The sequence below is a fragment of the Ranitomeya variabilis genome, chromosome 1, assembly GCF_051348905.1.
Source record: "Ranitomeya variabilis isolate aRanVar5 chromosome 1, aRanVar5.hap1, whole genome shotgun sequence".
NCBI classification, from domain to species: domain Eukaryota; kingdom Metazoa; phylum Chordata; class Amphibia; order Anura; family Dendrobatidae; genus Ranitomeya; species Ranitomeya variabilis.
Genome location: NC_135232.1, coordinates 95,583,808 through 95,600,270, shown reverse-complemented (window position 1 = coordinate 95,600,270; position 16,463 = coordinate 95,583,808). Strand labels below are relative to the sequence as shown.

General features: G+C 41.6%; 1 protein-coding gene across 4 annotated transcripts in view; it reads right to left on the bottom strand.

Moving 5' to 3' along the window:
• Positions 1-16,463, bottom strand: part of NLN (neurolysin) — a 94,135-nt gene that overhangs the window by 55,732 nt on the left and 21,940 nt on the right. For all 4 annotated transcript variants that reach the window (XM_077286329.1, XM_077286306.1, XM_077286314.1 and 1 more), the window contains exon 9: positions 10,184-10,385. In XM_077286329.1, coding sequence (XP_077142444.1) covers positions 10,184-10,385 — 202 coding nt within the window. The remainder of the gene's footprint in view (positions 1-10,183; positions 10,386-16,463) is intronic.

Sequence of the window (16,463 nt, the reverse complement as noted above, 5' to 3'; positions counted from 1 at the left end):
TCCTTGAGGGGTCCAATCTCCAAAATGGGGTCATTTGTGGGGGTTTTTGGTATGTCAGTGGCTCTGCAAATGCGACATGGAATGTGCCCAAGAGCAATTTCTGACCACATGTGAGGTATCATCTCGTTTGGGGGAAATTCCATAAAGAAAATTATGTATGAAGACCCTTTTCCTTTTTTTTCAAACTTAAAGTTTTATCGATTTTACAATAAAAGTAAATAATTGAAATCAAATAAAAGTAAATGGTGAAATACAAGTTCCTCTACAAGTCAATAACTGAAGCACAGGGCTTGGGAAAAAAATACAACTCGACAACGATGTGTATAGCAATAACATACAACCATATAGTCTTATAAACAATTGTGCAAGTTGAGGAAGAGAAAAGAAAAAAAATGTAACAGACAGGAGAGAAAAGAAAGTTGAAAAGTTTAGTAGTTGAGTAATTGACGATGGGGAACATTCGACTACTGAGAAGGCATATATTACACTTGTATTCAGATGCCTATGAACAAAGGGATTGGTAAAGGTCCTTTTTCTCCTTGTATCTATTGTGAAAATTACAAATCTGGGGCTAAAACAACATTTAAGCTGAAAAAAAAAAAAATATTAAAAAATGTAATTTTCATTTTCATATCCGCATTTCAAAAAAGTTCTGTGAAGGACCTATGGGTTTAAAATACTCAACACGCCCCTAGATAAATTCCTTGATGGTCTCATTTTCCAAAATGGGGTAATTTGTGGGGGTCCCTGCTCTTTTCGTACTTCAGGGGCTCTGCAAATGAGACATGGTGTCTACAAAATTATGCAAGCCAAATTAACACTCCAAATACCAAACGTCGCTTCTGCCCTGCGCTCAGAACAAAGTGGTTAACAAACTACAGGGTCCAGTTTTTGTGTTACCTTTTGTAAAAGTGAAAAATGTAGGGCTAAAGAAAAATTTTAGTGAAATTTTTTTTTTTAATTTTTTAAATTTGAAGACCTGAGGTTATCCAATTCTGTGTTGTACCTGAGTGTTCAAAATGCTCACTATACTCCCGGGTAAAATCCCTGTGGGGTGTAGTTTCCAAAATTGTGCCAGCTAGCAGGAGCTTCTTGCTGTTTAGACACCTTAGGAACCCTGCAATTACAATATGGTGCCAACAATCTATTTCACCCAAATTTGTGTTCAAAATTCAAATTGTGCTCCTTCTCTTCAGTGCTCTGCCATTTGTCCAAACAGAGGTTTCTGACCAGATGTGAGTTATCAGCACGCTGAAAAAACTAACTGGGTAACAAATTGTGGGGTCCATTTTCTAGTGCTATCCCTCGTAAAAGTGAAAAATTACAAAGCAACATTTTAGAGGAAAAATTACCATTTTTCTTTTTTTTTTTTTTATTCCACTTTGCAAAAATTCCAGTATAGCACATGAAGGGTTAACAAATTTCTTGACAGCAGTTTTGAAGTAATTTAAGGGTGAGGGTTTTAAAATGGTATCACTTTTGGGAAGTTCCCAATATATAGGCCCCTCAAAGTCCATTTAAGTGTGAATACGTCCCTAATGAAAAATGATTTGTAAATTTCTTGAGAGAAAAAAAAAAAAAAATGAAAAATTGCTGCCAAATTAATAACATCCTAACAAAATAAAATTATGCTTGAAAAATGATGTAGATGTAAAGTAGACATATGAGAAATGTTGTTGAAATAATTATTTTGTACAGCATGACAAACTGGTGTAAGGCTCTAAACTTGAAAGTTTGAACATTTTCAACAAAATTCTGATATTTTTGCAAATAAACACAAAACATATCGACCTAAAATTTACCACTAACAAAGTACAATGCGTCACGAAAAAAACAATCAGAATCACTGGGATATGTTGAAGCGTTTCAGAGTTCTTACCACATAAAGTCCCACTGGTCAGAATTTAAAAATGTGGCCTGGTCAGTAAGGTCAAAATTGGCTCTGTCACCAAGGGGTTAACACATAACATGTTCTATGTAATATTAGAAATTGAAAATAGGAAAGGGAGCTAAGGAGTTATATTTTTGCTGAAGTAGATGTTAGCGCTTTTGGTACACATTTCCTCATACTAGTAGTACTTCCCCAATTACACTGTTCTACATATTTAAAAAAGTTCTCAGGTTCAGTTATGAAATGAGTCATTTCATACAACTTCCTCATGTTTACCGTTTCCTGAAGTTTTTTTCTCTAAATTTATAGGTTTATTTTAGTTCTCAGGCTGCTATTTCAGTGTAATCGGATCAGCAGTCATCACAAACCACATAGTAGAAATTAAAAGCCAAGCACAGTATTGCACAGAATTTTTTTTGTGCGGCGTTTGATTCGCCAGCCTGGTGTGTCGTCATATGTGCGCCACACAGGTGCCAATGCGCCAGCACAGCCAATCATTAGTGATGAGCGAGTATGCTCCTTACTCGGGTGTAACCGAGCATGCTTGGGTGGTCTCCGAGTATTTCGGCATGCTCGGAGATTTAGTTTATGTCGACACAGCTGCATGATTTACAGCTGCTAGCCAGCCTGAATACATGTGGGGGTTGCTTAACAAACAGGCAACCCCTACATGTTTGGGTCCTATCATCATTGTGGTTTTTTTTCCCCACTGGGACCTCGGCTTTGATATCCACTTTCTGCTTTTCTCTTGACCCTTTGGTCAATTGCTAACAAAGCTGTACTTCTGGAAAAGGGATAGCTGCACAGGCCATTCAATAGCAAAGAGAAGGAGACCAACTGGGTTGTGCCCATATTTTGCATGGGACCCAGACCAAGAATAGAACCATCAATTATAGTAAAAGAGGCATACGGCCTTCACAAATATTATAGTTGTGGTGGAAAACCAAACATTAATCATACAATAGATGCTGTCACCTCTGAACAGATTTTTTATTTACTGCTATGCGGAGGTAGAATTGGATTGACATATGTAGCAATTTCCTATATGTGGGAAGACTAAAAGCTGTATTATTTCAGAGCCTTGAACACTCTCCAAAAGAAAATTTAGGGTTATAAGAAGTAGCATCTGACAGATCGCAGCTCACGCTCTCCCACAAACCCTTTGTACTTGTCTTCTAGCTTCTGGCAATGATTTTCCATCACACCAAGAAGAAAAGAAAAGAATAAGAAGCTGGCTGGCACTGGCTGTTTTATTCCTCATGCAAATGATGTTGAGTTACAATTTGCATAAAATATATTAAAATTGACCTGCCAGTTAAATAGTAATCTCAACGTGGGATCTTCTAATCTAAATGAGTCATGATGGTAACTCACATATATCCTCAGCGCCGCCCTACTCGCCATGATCACCGCACGGCTTTTGCTTGCTTCAGGCCATCTTGCTGAGATTTGCTTCCTGCAGCACTCCTCAGTACTGCTGCATCTGAATGCAGTTTCCATTTGGCTTTAGGGGTGGGAATGGCCGGTCCCTGCAAAAATTTATCCCTGCTGTGTCCTGCATAGATTAGGTTTTACAGCCAATCTCGTGCAAGCACGCTCTATATTAGGCAGCTCCTCCCACCACTCTTTGCCTGAACGTTGGTTCATAGCCTGCTAGCACCTTGTCTATGCCTTCCTCTATATTCTCTGTCTCCTGTTATCGACCCGGCTTGTTTACCCACCCTATGTGACCTTTCTGCTCATGACTTCAGCTACGTGTATTGAACCTGTACTGTCTGGTCTGCCCTGACTTCAGATTGTCTGAACACATCTTTGGCTTTGCCCTCCAGTACCTAAAAACCCACGCGTCTGACCCTCCGGTCAGCTGCTGCAGTCTCAGGGACTGTCCTAGAGTGGTACCTGGTGTCTACTGGCTGCCCAGACTATCCTTACCATCTGAGGCCCTATTGAACATTCATTAGACACTTAGTCATGCCCCTCCAGGGAAAGCCCAGCCCATAGCCAAGTAAGTCCACTCCCACCAGCATTACACACGGTCTGATGTCACTGCTGTTTCTCCAGGCTTCTGAGTACTAAATCAGCCAAAAAGCATCTGGGTTATTGCAAAGAAAAACTCTAAAAATAACAATGGCAAATCTTATTACCAATGTACTCTGCTATTGTCACTCAATCTCTACCAGTGATGTGCATGCTCCTGCACAGGCAAACTTCTTTAGCCTCTCCTGTGTATTTTCGTGGCCAGCGAAATAGATTCTCCAGCACCCTACTTACAATAAGGAATGACCTGAATAATCATCAGACATGTAATAACAGAATTTTTGGATAAGTAATAGGCAGGGTTACTGGATAGAGACAGCTCCAAAAAGCAAGTCAGAAGTTCAGTTGGATGGAAATAAAAGAACACTATTGATTTTGTATATATGCTAGTGTAACACCCCAGGAAGCCGGTTGTTATGATGGTGTTGCCTTCCTTTCGGGGAGGGTGATGCCATGCACGGCACATACACGCAGCATGTTCTGATTCCAGGCCAGAAGGGTGAACTCAGAACCCGGGGAGGGGAGCTTCCTGAGAGACATGTTCTGCTTGGAGGAGGAGGGAGAGACCAAAGGAGAAGGAGAATCTGAGGAGGGAGTCGGAGAAGACGCTGGAGGAGAGAGGAGAGTGAGCAGAAAAGCTGGAGCTGTGCAGCTACGGTGTGCTGCAGCTCCAGGCCAGAGAGGAGAAGCAGACAGCGTTGCATCTGTAGAACGTGCCAGAGGGAAGAAGCATAGGAGAATTAAGGAGCTGGAAGGGAGCTGCGACTGAGCTCCTTCCACGCTGAGGCGCGGGAATCGAGCACCGGGAGCCCGTGGCTGTGTGGAACTGTATGTCCCATAGCAGAACCGGAGGGCAGAAGACTTCAGGTCGTCTGTCCGCACCCACATCCGAAAGTACAGCAACATACAAAGCCCGAAGTCATGATAGAGACACCTGTAAAGAGGCTCGCGCGTTGCCTACCATGCGGATACTGTCATAGGACAGGGAAAGAGAGGACCTTGTGTGGAGACTTAGGCAGCAAGGGACTCGCCTTACAGCGCAAGAAGGAAGGCTAACAACCTCACCTGAAAGGGGGAGCTATAATCGCTTCCAGGCCGACTGGACCTCACCTACCCCTGTTACCGGTACCCTGAACTGTGGCCGTGAATCACCAGTAAACAGGTAAAGAGACTGCAACCTTGTGTCATCTGATTATTTCAGGCACCACACAATCTTTGCAGAATACACCGGGAGCCCTGGGGACCCAAATTCACCTGTGGGAAGCCGTACCATCCTTGCTGCAGTGCCATCACTCCCCAGAAGAAGCGTCGGTCACCCCTAACGGAATACCACAGGTGGCGTCACCAAACATTCTTATTCCTAATAACCCCTTTAAAGACCTTTAGTTTAATTTGGACGCCCAGGGCCACGGACCATGTCGCTGCCACCGTGACCTCCCATTAATGACCACCGGACCCGGTACCGAGTAACCCCTAGGCCCTGGCGGGCACTCCACTGGTACTTCTATTTAAATAGAGTTTGTCATTAGATTCATGCAGCCCAAACCACGACTTGTGTACAGAGTTCTGTCACTCAACCGGAATAGGGTGGGCGAAGTCATCGGACTCGTCAGGGACCAGTCGGCAGCAATCGTGCAGCCTGATTCTGATTCATGCTGCTCATGTTTCAGGCAGCATGAATGTAATTCCATTTAAATATGTATATTAGCATTATCTGACAAAGATCACCTCGCAGTGACAGAAGCAAATAAAGCTTAATCTCCATGTGTCCAGTGCAGAAACTACTGTGAGCAGTGGTACTCTTCCTCACCAACTGCACTGATACTTAGCCCCCACTCATTAACCTACTGAGGATCCCAAACCTTGTATCCTTACTGGTCTAATGTAAAAATCTAGACACATTTTGGTGAATATGTTATAACGGTGTCCCCAATATCTATCTCCAATGAGGAATTCTGGAGAAGTTCTGGAGGAAATGTGTAGCTAGAATAGCTGCAAATTTAGGGTTTTATAGGGTGCGGACCCAGAGCAGGGCCTCCCTTTTACGCATAATTTCAATAACTTACCCAAAGGGGACAAAAAAGGATAGATGGAGGGATTGAACAGCAACTGATGCTAAACGTATCAAGATGTCTATTCTACAGTAAGCCCTTTCCAACATCCAAAGTCACAGTTATTTTGCATCTTCATGGTCATTTGGGAACACATTTATGGTGTATTTTACCCTTTTTTAAATGAAGTGAAAAGAAAACTAATACTCTTTTGTATGAAGAAAAGAAAATAGAGATGTGGGGGTTTGAGAGGTGAAACTATTGATTAATGAAAAAAGATATCCAGGCCAATGCAGGAGGTAGGGATAACTACTAGTGATGAGCGAGTGTACTCGTTGCTCGGGTGGTCTCTGAGTATTTGTTAGTGTTTGGAGATTTAGTTTTCATCCCAGCAGCTGAATGATTTACAGCTACTAGCCAGGCTGAGTACATGTGGGGGCTGCCTGGTTGCTAGGGAATCCCCACATGTGTTCAAGCTGGCTAGTAGCTGTAAATCATCCAGCTGTGGGGAAGAAAACTAAATCTCCGAACACTAACAAATACTCGGAGAACACCCGAGCAACAAGTATACTCACTCATCACTAATAACTACCCCAACCCAGAGGGCAAGACTTTCCTGCCAACTTATTGGGATATAGTAGAAACTAGGAGCAAAAAAAAAAAAACAAAAACAAATTGGGTATTATCTGAGAAGAACAATTACGCAAATGAAGGATATGCTAACCTGATAAGGTTGAAAAATATTAAGATTTGAGAGTGCTCAGTGGTTAATACCTTTTAATGGCTACCTTAAAAGATTGTAACAAACTGCAAGCCTTCGTGACAACTCCGGTCTCTTCATCAGGCATAGAATAACACAAAATCTGAAGAGTCATGGTTGTGACACGCAACCATGATTAGGCATGAAATGAAGTGCTGTAAATCCATGAGCGAGTCTCGTGGATTTACAGAGCCAAACGGAGCCAAATGTGGTTTATCTGCGCTGCTGGTAGGCAATGAAGATTCACATGGAAGTATCAAAAATGGTTTGTGTCCTGAGGAAGAAGTCTTTTTTTGGAAAAAATGTGGTCAATTTAAGGAGAGCTATGGCTATAGAGCACACTGCAATAGGTTAGGGGTGAACAAACCTTTTATTGAACCAATTTCCTCAGGTGGAAATTTACCTGAGGAAGGTAGCAGTGCACTGCCGAAACGCGTAGTGTTTCAATAAAAGGTTTGTTCACCACTAACCTATTGCAGTGTGCTCTATAGCCATTGCTCTCTTTAAATTGACCACATTTTTTCCAAAAAAAAGTTTACATTCCCCTTGAGGGATTGTGGCTGGAGCAGCTTGGGGCCACAGAGTTCATCTCCAGCCAACAGGACCTGAAGTGAAGTCACATCCTGTGAAGTGGCATCACGTGACTAGATCTTGGGCCCACGTCACCAGACCAGGAAGCACAGCACAGGAGCAGTCCAGGAACAATAGAGCAGAATTGCACAGAGACGTCCGCTACCGGAGTTGTGCAGGGGTGCACAACCCTTCCAAGTGAGAGGCTAATCTCCCCACCTTCCATTGCAATATACCAATCAAACCACCTGGAGCTTCTCATGCTGCGCTCTTCCATGTTTATTTAACTGAGGAAGAAGTCTGGAATTATTTTCAAAACTAATTGACTAAAGAACCGGAAATAAAAATCCTTTATTATACTTCCATTTGGATCTTCATCAGAAGTAAACATCTGATCTCCGAGGGACAAGGGGTTGTCCAGTTCCGCAATCTCAAAGTCCAAAAGCTGAAAATCTGAAGGAGCACACCTCTATCATCTCGGTTTTTTTTGTGAAAACAGATGGAAAATACAGGAAAATGTAAGAAACTTGGTAATATAGGTTTAAATCAGAGAAATGTGATTCTTTCTCCACTTATGATTCACTTCTTCCTCCTTCGCCACCTGCCTCTGGAACTGACAATGAACTCTGAAAAAACAACTCAACTCTGACTGCCAGCACAATTAGGTGTCAGTTTACACCACCTATAATAATCTATGGAGAGGTGAGGGGAGGAAGAGTGAGGCAGAGTGAGAAAACAGTCAGAGGGAGACACAGAAAGATGATGCTGCACTTTCTAAAAAGGCATTTACCTCACCCCAGAGCTGGGTTTATAACTACACTACTAAGTACTGCTATATATTGCCCTCCATGCTGCACAAGTTTCTATCTGTGAGCGGAGGGGGGAAAAAAGGCAGGAATCCACCCCTGTGTGCTGTGCTGAGTATGGAAGAATAGACACCCACCAGGTCATAGTCAATTGTAAATTAAGATATAAAGAATACAAATGAGAAACTGCAGGATCCAAGTCATATAATGGTCAGAAATAATCTTATTCCTCATATACACATCCAACTGCACTTACTGAAAATGAAAGTTGAGTTACCCTCCAATTATGAATGCCAGCCGGAAAAGTCTGCAGGTTTCCTAAAGACAGCTTCAGCCACTAATTCCCCTCCAGAAGAGCGAGAAGTTCATTCCCAAACTCAGGGCTAATTATAAGTAAATCTTTTCGCAAAAAAAACTTGTAATGGGGTTGATCTGTTATGTCCGAATGTTTGTCTCTCACCATTAAATTGCCCTAAATGCCCTTTTTCATCCTGCCCAACAAATACATCAATACAATGAAGACCACTGACAACCTAGCCCCCATCTTATTTAACGAGAAACAGCCTGAGGATCGCACATTAGAGGACCGTAGGTAACCAAAATAATTGTAGTCTGAAATCTATGCATGATAAGCTAAAATGTTAACACTCCATAGCACATGTCTAGATCTTGGGATAGTTTAACCTTTAATAAGACTAAAATTGTCCCATAAATTCTACATTGCAGACAGTGAATGAAGACTTTATATAAATGCTAAATCTGTACAGACAAAGCTGTTCTCCTACCAAGAAATGGGATCAGACAGATGTCACCGCGCATTACAGTAGAGATGGCATCATACTTCACGCTGCTGGTGTAACACTTAATCCTTTTTACACTTTAATTAAAAAAAAAAGCCAAAAAAAGTCAGGAAGGAAAAATTATTTTTAGTGATAACAGACAGAGCTACAAAAAAAATGGTGCGCTTGATATCTCTATGTAATTAATTGTGAGGGTTTTCAGAAGATCAAAAAAAAGGTAAAAAAATAAAAGACATAGAATGTGTTGTTGTCACGTCTAAAGAGGAATTAATGATTTGATTTGCATACACCTAAATATAAATTTCATGGAACAGGTGGTCCCATATTCACCTAGTTGAGAGCCACAAGTTGCCAATAGATCATCTATGGTTCAGAATAAGTTTTTTTTTTATTGTAGTTGTTTTTGGTGTAGAATCTGAGCGTAAAGCAGGATTTATTGTGTTTTTATTGTCTCTTGTGCACGCTGATAAAGTTTAGTGTGCCCCCCCAAAAAATTATGATGCAACTTGCTTAAGGTTTTTGCACCAAAACAAAACCGGATAACTGCGTTTTTGGCTTTTTTGCTACATTTTTGCACTTACTCATTGCTTTCTACGGGTGAAAAAAAAAGGCTGAAAAAAGGCTGAAAAGTCACATGCTGCAGTTTGCAAAAAAAGCAGCAGTTTTCCAAAAAGGTCGAGAAAAAAAAAAAAAAAAAAAATCAGTGTGTGAATGAGATTTCTAAAATCTCATAGGCTTTGCTGAAACTGTAAAAAGCAGCTTAAAATTTGCATTAAAAAAAAACACAACAAAAAAAAAGACAAAGCAAAAAAGCAACATGTGCACATAGCCTAATGGTGTACCAAACTCTTGGCCACGCCAAGGATGCCCCGAAGCCTCCTCATATCTATGTTAATTACAAATTATTTTCTCAGGCACCACACCAGTAACAGGTACAGTGGTAGTATGGTTGTTATAGGGGCCAAGTCCCCTACAGTACTGTATAACCCATTTTACAAAAAGCGAGGACTCCCTTTAAAGTAAATACACCTGCCTCATCAGGTTTACGAAGCCTATTCTAATGGATGCAATTTTCTTTCTGAATTCTGATGGCCATTTCGCTTTCAGCTATTTACATGGCTAGATATCTTTTGCCTACCGATAAATAGCCCAAGCTCTCCACGATAAGCGCTAACCACTTGCACACCCTCTAGGTTTGTGTCCATGATGGAACCAACACATAACTGTGACTGGAAATGAGCAATGTAAGGAAATTATCTGACACTGACCTGAGCACAAATCTGGTGCATCACGTGGCCAAACTCGTGGAAGTAGGTTTTCACCTCATCGTGCCTGAGCAGCGAGGGCCGAGTACTCGAAGGCTTGCTGAAGTTTGCCACCATAGCTGCTGCAGACATCATCTTGCCACCATCAGGGAGAAGACAGCCCGGCTGTAGTCCAAAGCATGCAGCGTGACCATATTTTCCTTCCCTTATGTTAAGAAAAGGCAAAAATATCAACCAGAGAAACAGGAATCTAGAAAGGCTGAAAAGATTTTAAAAATAGTCACACGTCGTAAACTAGGAAAATGGTACATGGCAATCGGAAGCCACCTCAGAGGCCTGAAAGAAGACCTGTCAGCTGGTGCAATGTGGCCAGTTCTTGGCCTTATTTTACTCACGCTGCTCCTCTGGAGTACTCTGTTTTTCACTTTTTTTTTTCCACATCCACCACATGGTTCAACAGATATGGGCCATTTCATTTCGTTCTAACTTTCATGGTCTTTGTCAAGAGGGCGTGACTCGCAGGGAAATTATACAGAGCAGGGAAAATGTGAGAGAATACTATTCGCCAAGCCTTCCGCCTGATTAAGATAAATAAATAGCACCGAATAAAAAGGCCCATATCTCTGGAATATATGGTGGATTAACCCCCTCACCACCTTGCAATTTTTCACTTTTGCGGTTACGCTTTGTGCTCCCCTTCTTCCCACAGCCATAGCTTTTTTTTTTTCCTCTCCACTAATATGAAGTCTTCTTTTGGAGGGACGAGTTGTACTTTTGAATGACACCATTGATTTTATCATATAATGTACTGAAAAAATGGGAAAAAAAAATTCCAAGTGCGGTGAAATTGCAAAAAAAAAAAGTGAAGTTCCACAATTGTTTTGGAGTTTTTATTTTTTTTTATTTTTTTATTTACCATGTTCACTAAATGTTAAGGCTACTTTCACACTAGCGTCGGTACGGGGCCGTCGCCATGCGTCGGCCCGACGTACGTTGTGAAATAAATGCACAACGGGGGCAGCGGATGCAGTTTTTAAACGCATCTGCTGCCCCATTGTAATGTCCGGGGAGGAGGGGGCGGAGTTCCGGCCGCGCATGCGGATGGATACCATTTTGGGGTAGCTAAGATGTTTTGATTGCTTCTTATTGCATTTAATTGCAATGTTGCGGCGGCCAAAGAAACCAAAATGTAATTCTGGCGTTTCGATTTTAATTCTGGTTACGCAGTTTACCGATCTAATTAAATTACTTTATATTTTGATAGATCAGACATTTCTGAATGCAGTGATACCAAATATGTTATTGCGATCATCCGATAGCCTGCACTACATATAGCAAGGCTTCAAAACTGCTATGTGTAGCAAAAATCACAATCTCCTATAAACGCTGTCCAGAAGCCGGCGTTCATAGGCGATTCACAATGACAGGCACGGGGGTCTTCTGCAGACTCCCGCTCTCATAAAAACCCATTAGCGCCCTGCCATCACGAGATAGGAGAGCCAACGGGCGCTACTTGTGACATGCTTCCGGCTGGCAAGTGTTAAGTGCAGGTGTCAGTGATTGACAGTGGCATTTAACTAGTTAACAACGATGGGTGGATCTCGGATCCATCCACGGCTGTTAAGAGGCACACGACTTAGGAGCCAGCATCAAGGGCAGGGAAAAGACCTTTAACGTACCTATACGTCAAAGGTCGTGAAGGAGTCACATAAAAAAAAAAAAAGAATACTTGGAGGAGCAACAGAAGTAAATTAAAAGCAAAAACTTGTCACACTTGCCCCAGCGACAGGTCCTTTATCAGTAAATGTAGGAGTGGTGGCTACTCTTGAAAGCCATTGTCCATTTGATATTTTTCCCCTCCCAGGCCCAATAATTGGCGATAAATTGACCACAGATGATCTTGTCTCTATAATTCTCACTGAGGGTTTGTCGTTATGAACGCTCGCTGCTCCCATTGTAGCACGGAATGTTCTGCAGCAAAGAGAATGTGACCATTCATGGAAGAAATAGGTCATGGCAGCCACACAATATCACACTCCCAAGGAGGTATAATAGAGGCTTGCTCAACACCTCAGCTCTGCAGACACATCGCCCAAACTTCACCTTAAAAAGGGGTTATCCCATGAAAAATGTTTATACAAATGTCCTTAAAGGACCCCTGTTATTGGCATCCTCCTCACTTCTGCGTTGTGTCCACCCCCATAATCATATATCGATGGCCTATTATAAAAACAGACCATGAACTAGGACGGCCAGAAAGCCCCTTTAAGAAAACCAGGAAGACACTTTTTCAATGTTCTCAAATTAACAGGTTTTACTACAGATAAAATGAAATCTTCTAAAACAGTGGAGGGAAATATTAATGTGGTGGGCAAAGGGGAATTATTACTGTGAAAAGTGCACAAAAGGGGGAGGGAATATTACTGTGGGGGGGCAAAGGAGAATTATTACTGTGAAAAGTGTACAAAAGTGGGAGGGAATATTACTGTGGGGGCAAAGGAGAATTATTACTGTGAAAAGTGTACAAAAGTGGGAGGGAATATTACTGTGGGGGCAAAGGAGAATTATTACTGTGAAAAGTGTACAAAAGTGGGAGGGAATATTACTGTGGGGGCAAAGGAGAATTATTACTGAAAAGTGCACAAAAGGGGGAGGGAATATTACTGTGGGGCAAAGGAGAATTATTACTGTGAAAAGTGCACAAAAGGGGGAGGGAATATTACTGTGGGGGGCAAAGGGGAATTATTACTGTGAAAAGTGTACAAAAGGGGGAGGGAATAGTACTGTGGGGGCAAAGGAGAATTATTACTGTGAAAAGTGTACAAAAGGGGGAGGGAATAGTACTGTGGGGGCAAAGGGGAATTATTACTGTGAAAAGTGTACAAAAGTGGGAGGGAATATTACTGTGGGGGGCAAGGGAGAATTATTACTGTGAAAAGTGTACAAAAGTGGGAGGGAATAGTACTGTGGGGGCAAAGGGGAATTATTACTGTGAAAAGTGTACAAAAGGGGGAGGGAATATTACTGTATTGGTGCACAAAAAGGCATAATTACTGTGTGCGGGCACAAAGGAGGCTTTATTATTCTGTGGTGGGCACCATAAGGGAATGAATAATGTGAGGGGGAACTACTATAGTGCTGCATTGGACATGATGGGGTCAGCACTATTACAGTGTGGAGAGCACAGCGAGGGGAATTGGTGGGCAGCAGCACCGTAAGAAGTGTGTAAAAAGGAGTTGCGGCTGGAAGAAGTGTCGATGGTGGTCTGTGCCCAGGTAAAGAAGAAAATGGAAAGTGGACGACTAGAAGAACTATCAGGGGCACATTAACTTAAGACCTTAGCAATGCCCCGGCTCCAAATGCCGCATCAGGGGTTCACTTAAAGGGAACCTGTCAGCAGCAGAATTGTGCACAGTAACCTACAGACAGTGTCAGGTTGGTGCCGTTATACTGAATAAAATGATACCTGGTGATGAAATCCGTCTTGTGGTTGTTGTTTAATCTTTATTTTCAGTTGTGTGTTAATGATATGCTCGTGCCCCGGGGCGGCCTGTGGGGGGTCTGCATGTGGTGCTCTGATTCGGTATTCATAATGCAGCCTGCTGACAGGTCACTGCTCCCTCACTGACCGGCCCCCTAGTTTACATAATGAATATCTGTACATACTGAAGGGAAAAAAAAAAAAAAAACGCTTCTGCAGGCAGGTGCCGGCCGTGGCTCCTGTGCTGCAGCATAATCGCATGTTCATCACCTAATAATAAATGTGGTTGATATTATTAAGATAGTACAAAAAAATCAATGTTAAAATTGCACCTGCACAGGCGCGGGTGGTGCCATCTTGGAGGAGGACATTTTTTTCTCTTTTCCAGCAACATGGCGCCGCCAGCGCCTGTGCAGTAGAAGCTATCGGATCACCTCTATACACACTGATAGCTGCTACTGCACAGGTGTGGGGGGCGCCACTTTAGAATAGTTTTTTTTTATTTTATACTATTCAGGAAAACCTCAAGCACATTTATTAACACCACAGTACACATGTGATTACGCTGATATATATATATATATACACACACACACACACATATATATATATATATATATATATATATATATATATATATATATATATATATATATATATATATATATATATATATATTCAGAGCACCACATGAAGACCCCCCACAGGCCGCCCCACAGCACGAGCATATTCATTAACTACGAGACTAAAAATAAAGATTAACCCCTTCACCCCCAGAGCTTTTTCCGTTTTTTCGTTTTTCGCTCCCCTCAATCCCAGAGCCATAACTTTTTTATTTTTCCGTCAATATGGCCACGTGAGGGCTTATTTTTTGCGGGACGAGATGTACTTTTGAACTATACCATTGGTTTTACCATGCCGTGTAACAGAAAACGGGAAAAAAATTCCAAGTGTGATGAAATTGCAAAAAAAGTGCAATCTCACACTTGTTTTTTGTTTGGCTTTTTTGCTAGGTTCACCAAATGCTAAAACTAACCTGCCATTATGATTTTCCAGGTCATTACGAGTTCATAGACACCTAACATGTCTAGGTTATTTTTTATCTAAGTGGTGAAAAAAAATTCCAAACTTTGCTAAAAATAAAAAAATAAAAAATTGTGCGATTTTCCGATACCCGTAGCGTTTCCAATTTTCATGATCTGGGGTCAGGTGAGGGCTTATTTTTTGCGTGCCAAGCTGGCGTTTTTAATGATACCATTTTGGTGTAGATACGTTCTTTTGATCGCCCGTTATTGCATTTTAATGCAATGTCGCGGCAACCAAAAAAACGTAATTTTGGCGTTTGGCGGTCAGGTTAGTCCTTTGTTTTTATTGATAGATCGGGCGATTCTGAACGTGGCAATACCAAATATGTGTAGGTTTGATTTTTTTTTAATTGTTTTATTTTGATTGGGGCGAAAGGGGGGTGATTTGAACTTTTATATATTTTTTATTTTTTTATATTTTTAAACACTTTTTTTTTAAATTTTGGCATGCTTCAATAGCCTCCATAGGAGGCTAGAAGCATGCACAACTCGATCGGCTCTGCTACATAGAGGTGAAGCACAGATCACCTCTATGTAGCAGAAATCCAGGTGTACTTTGAACGCCGACCACAGGGTGGCGCTCAAAGCAATCGGCCATCAACAACCATAGAGGTCTCAAGGAGACCTCTGGTTGTTATGGCAATGCACCGATGACCCCCGATCATGTGACGGGGGTCAGCGGTGCGAGCATTTCCGGCCGCGCTAGTTAAATGCCGCTGTCAGCGCTTGACGGCGGCATTTAACTAGTTAATGGGCGCGGGCGGATCGCGATTCCGCTCGCGCTCATTGCGCGCACATGTCAGCTGTACAAAACAGCTGACATGTCGCGGCTTTGAGGTGGGCTCACCGCCGGAGCCCACCTCAAAGCGGGGGTTCTGCCAGCTGACGTACTATTCCGTCAGCTGGCAGAAAGGGGTTAAGAAACAGCCACAAGACGGATTTCCTCACCCAGGTATCATTGTAATCAGTATAATGGCGCTGACCTGACACTGTCTGTCGGTTACTGTGCACAATCCTGCTGACAGGTTCCCTTTAACTTCTTATTTTACGAGCCAATTTTGACCTTAATGATCACGCCAAACTTAACCATTCTGACCAGTGTCACTTTATGAGGTAATAACTCTGGAACGCTTCAACAAATCCCAGTGATTCTGAGAATGTTTTTTTGTGTGACATATTGTACTTCGGGATAGTGGTAAAAATTTCTTCAATATGACTTGCGTTTATTTATGGGGAAAAAAACGGAAATTTGGCAAAAATTTTGAAAATGTTGCAATTTTCAACTTTTACTTTTCATGCCCTTAAACCAGACAGCCATGTCACACAAAATAGTTAATAAATAACATTTCCCATGTGTCTAATTTACATCAGCACAATTTTGGCAACTTTTTTGATAGGAAGTTAGAAGGGTTAAAAGTTGACCAGCAATTTCTAATTTTTCAAACAAAATCTTTTTTTTTTTTTTTTTTTTTTAAATGGACCACATCACATTTTAAGTGACTTTGAGGGGCCTATATGACAGAAAACACCCTAAAGAGACACCATTCTAAAAACTGAACCCCTCAAGGTGTTTAAAACCACATTAAAGAAGTTTATTAACCCTTCAGTTGCTTCACGACAACTGAAGCAATGTAGAAGAAAAAAAAATGAACATTTAACTTTTTTCACAAAAAAATTATGGTTACTTTAGACCTAAACTTTATTTTTACAAGGGTAA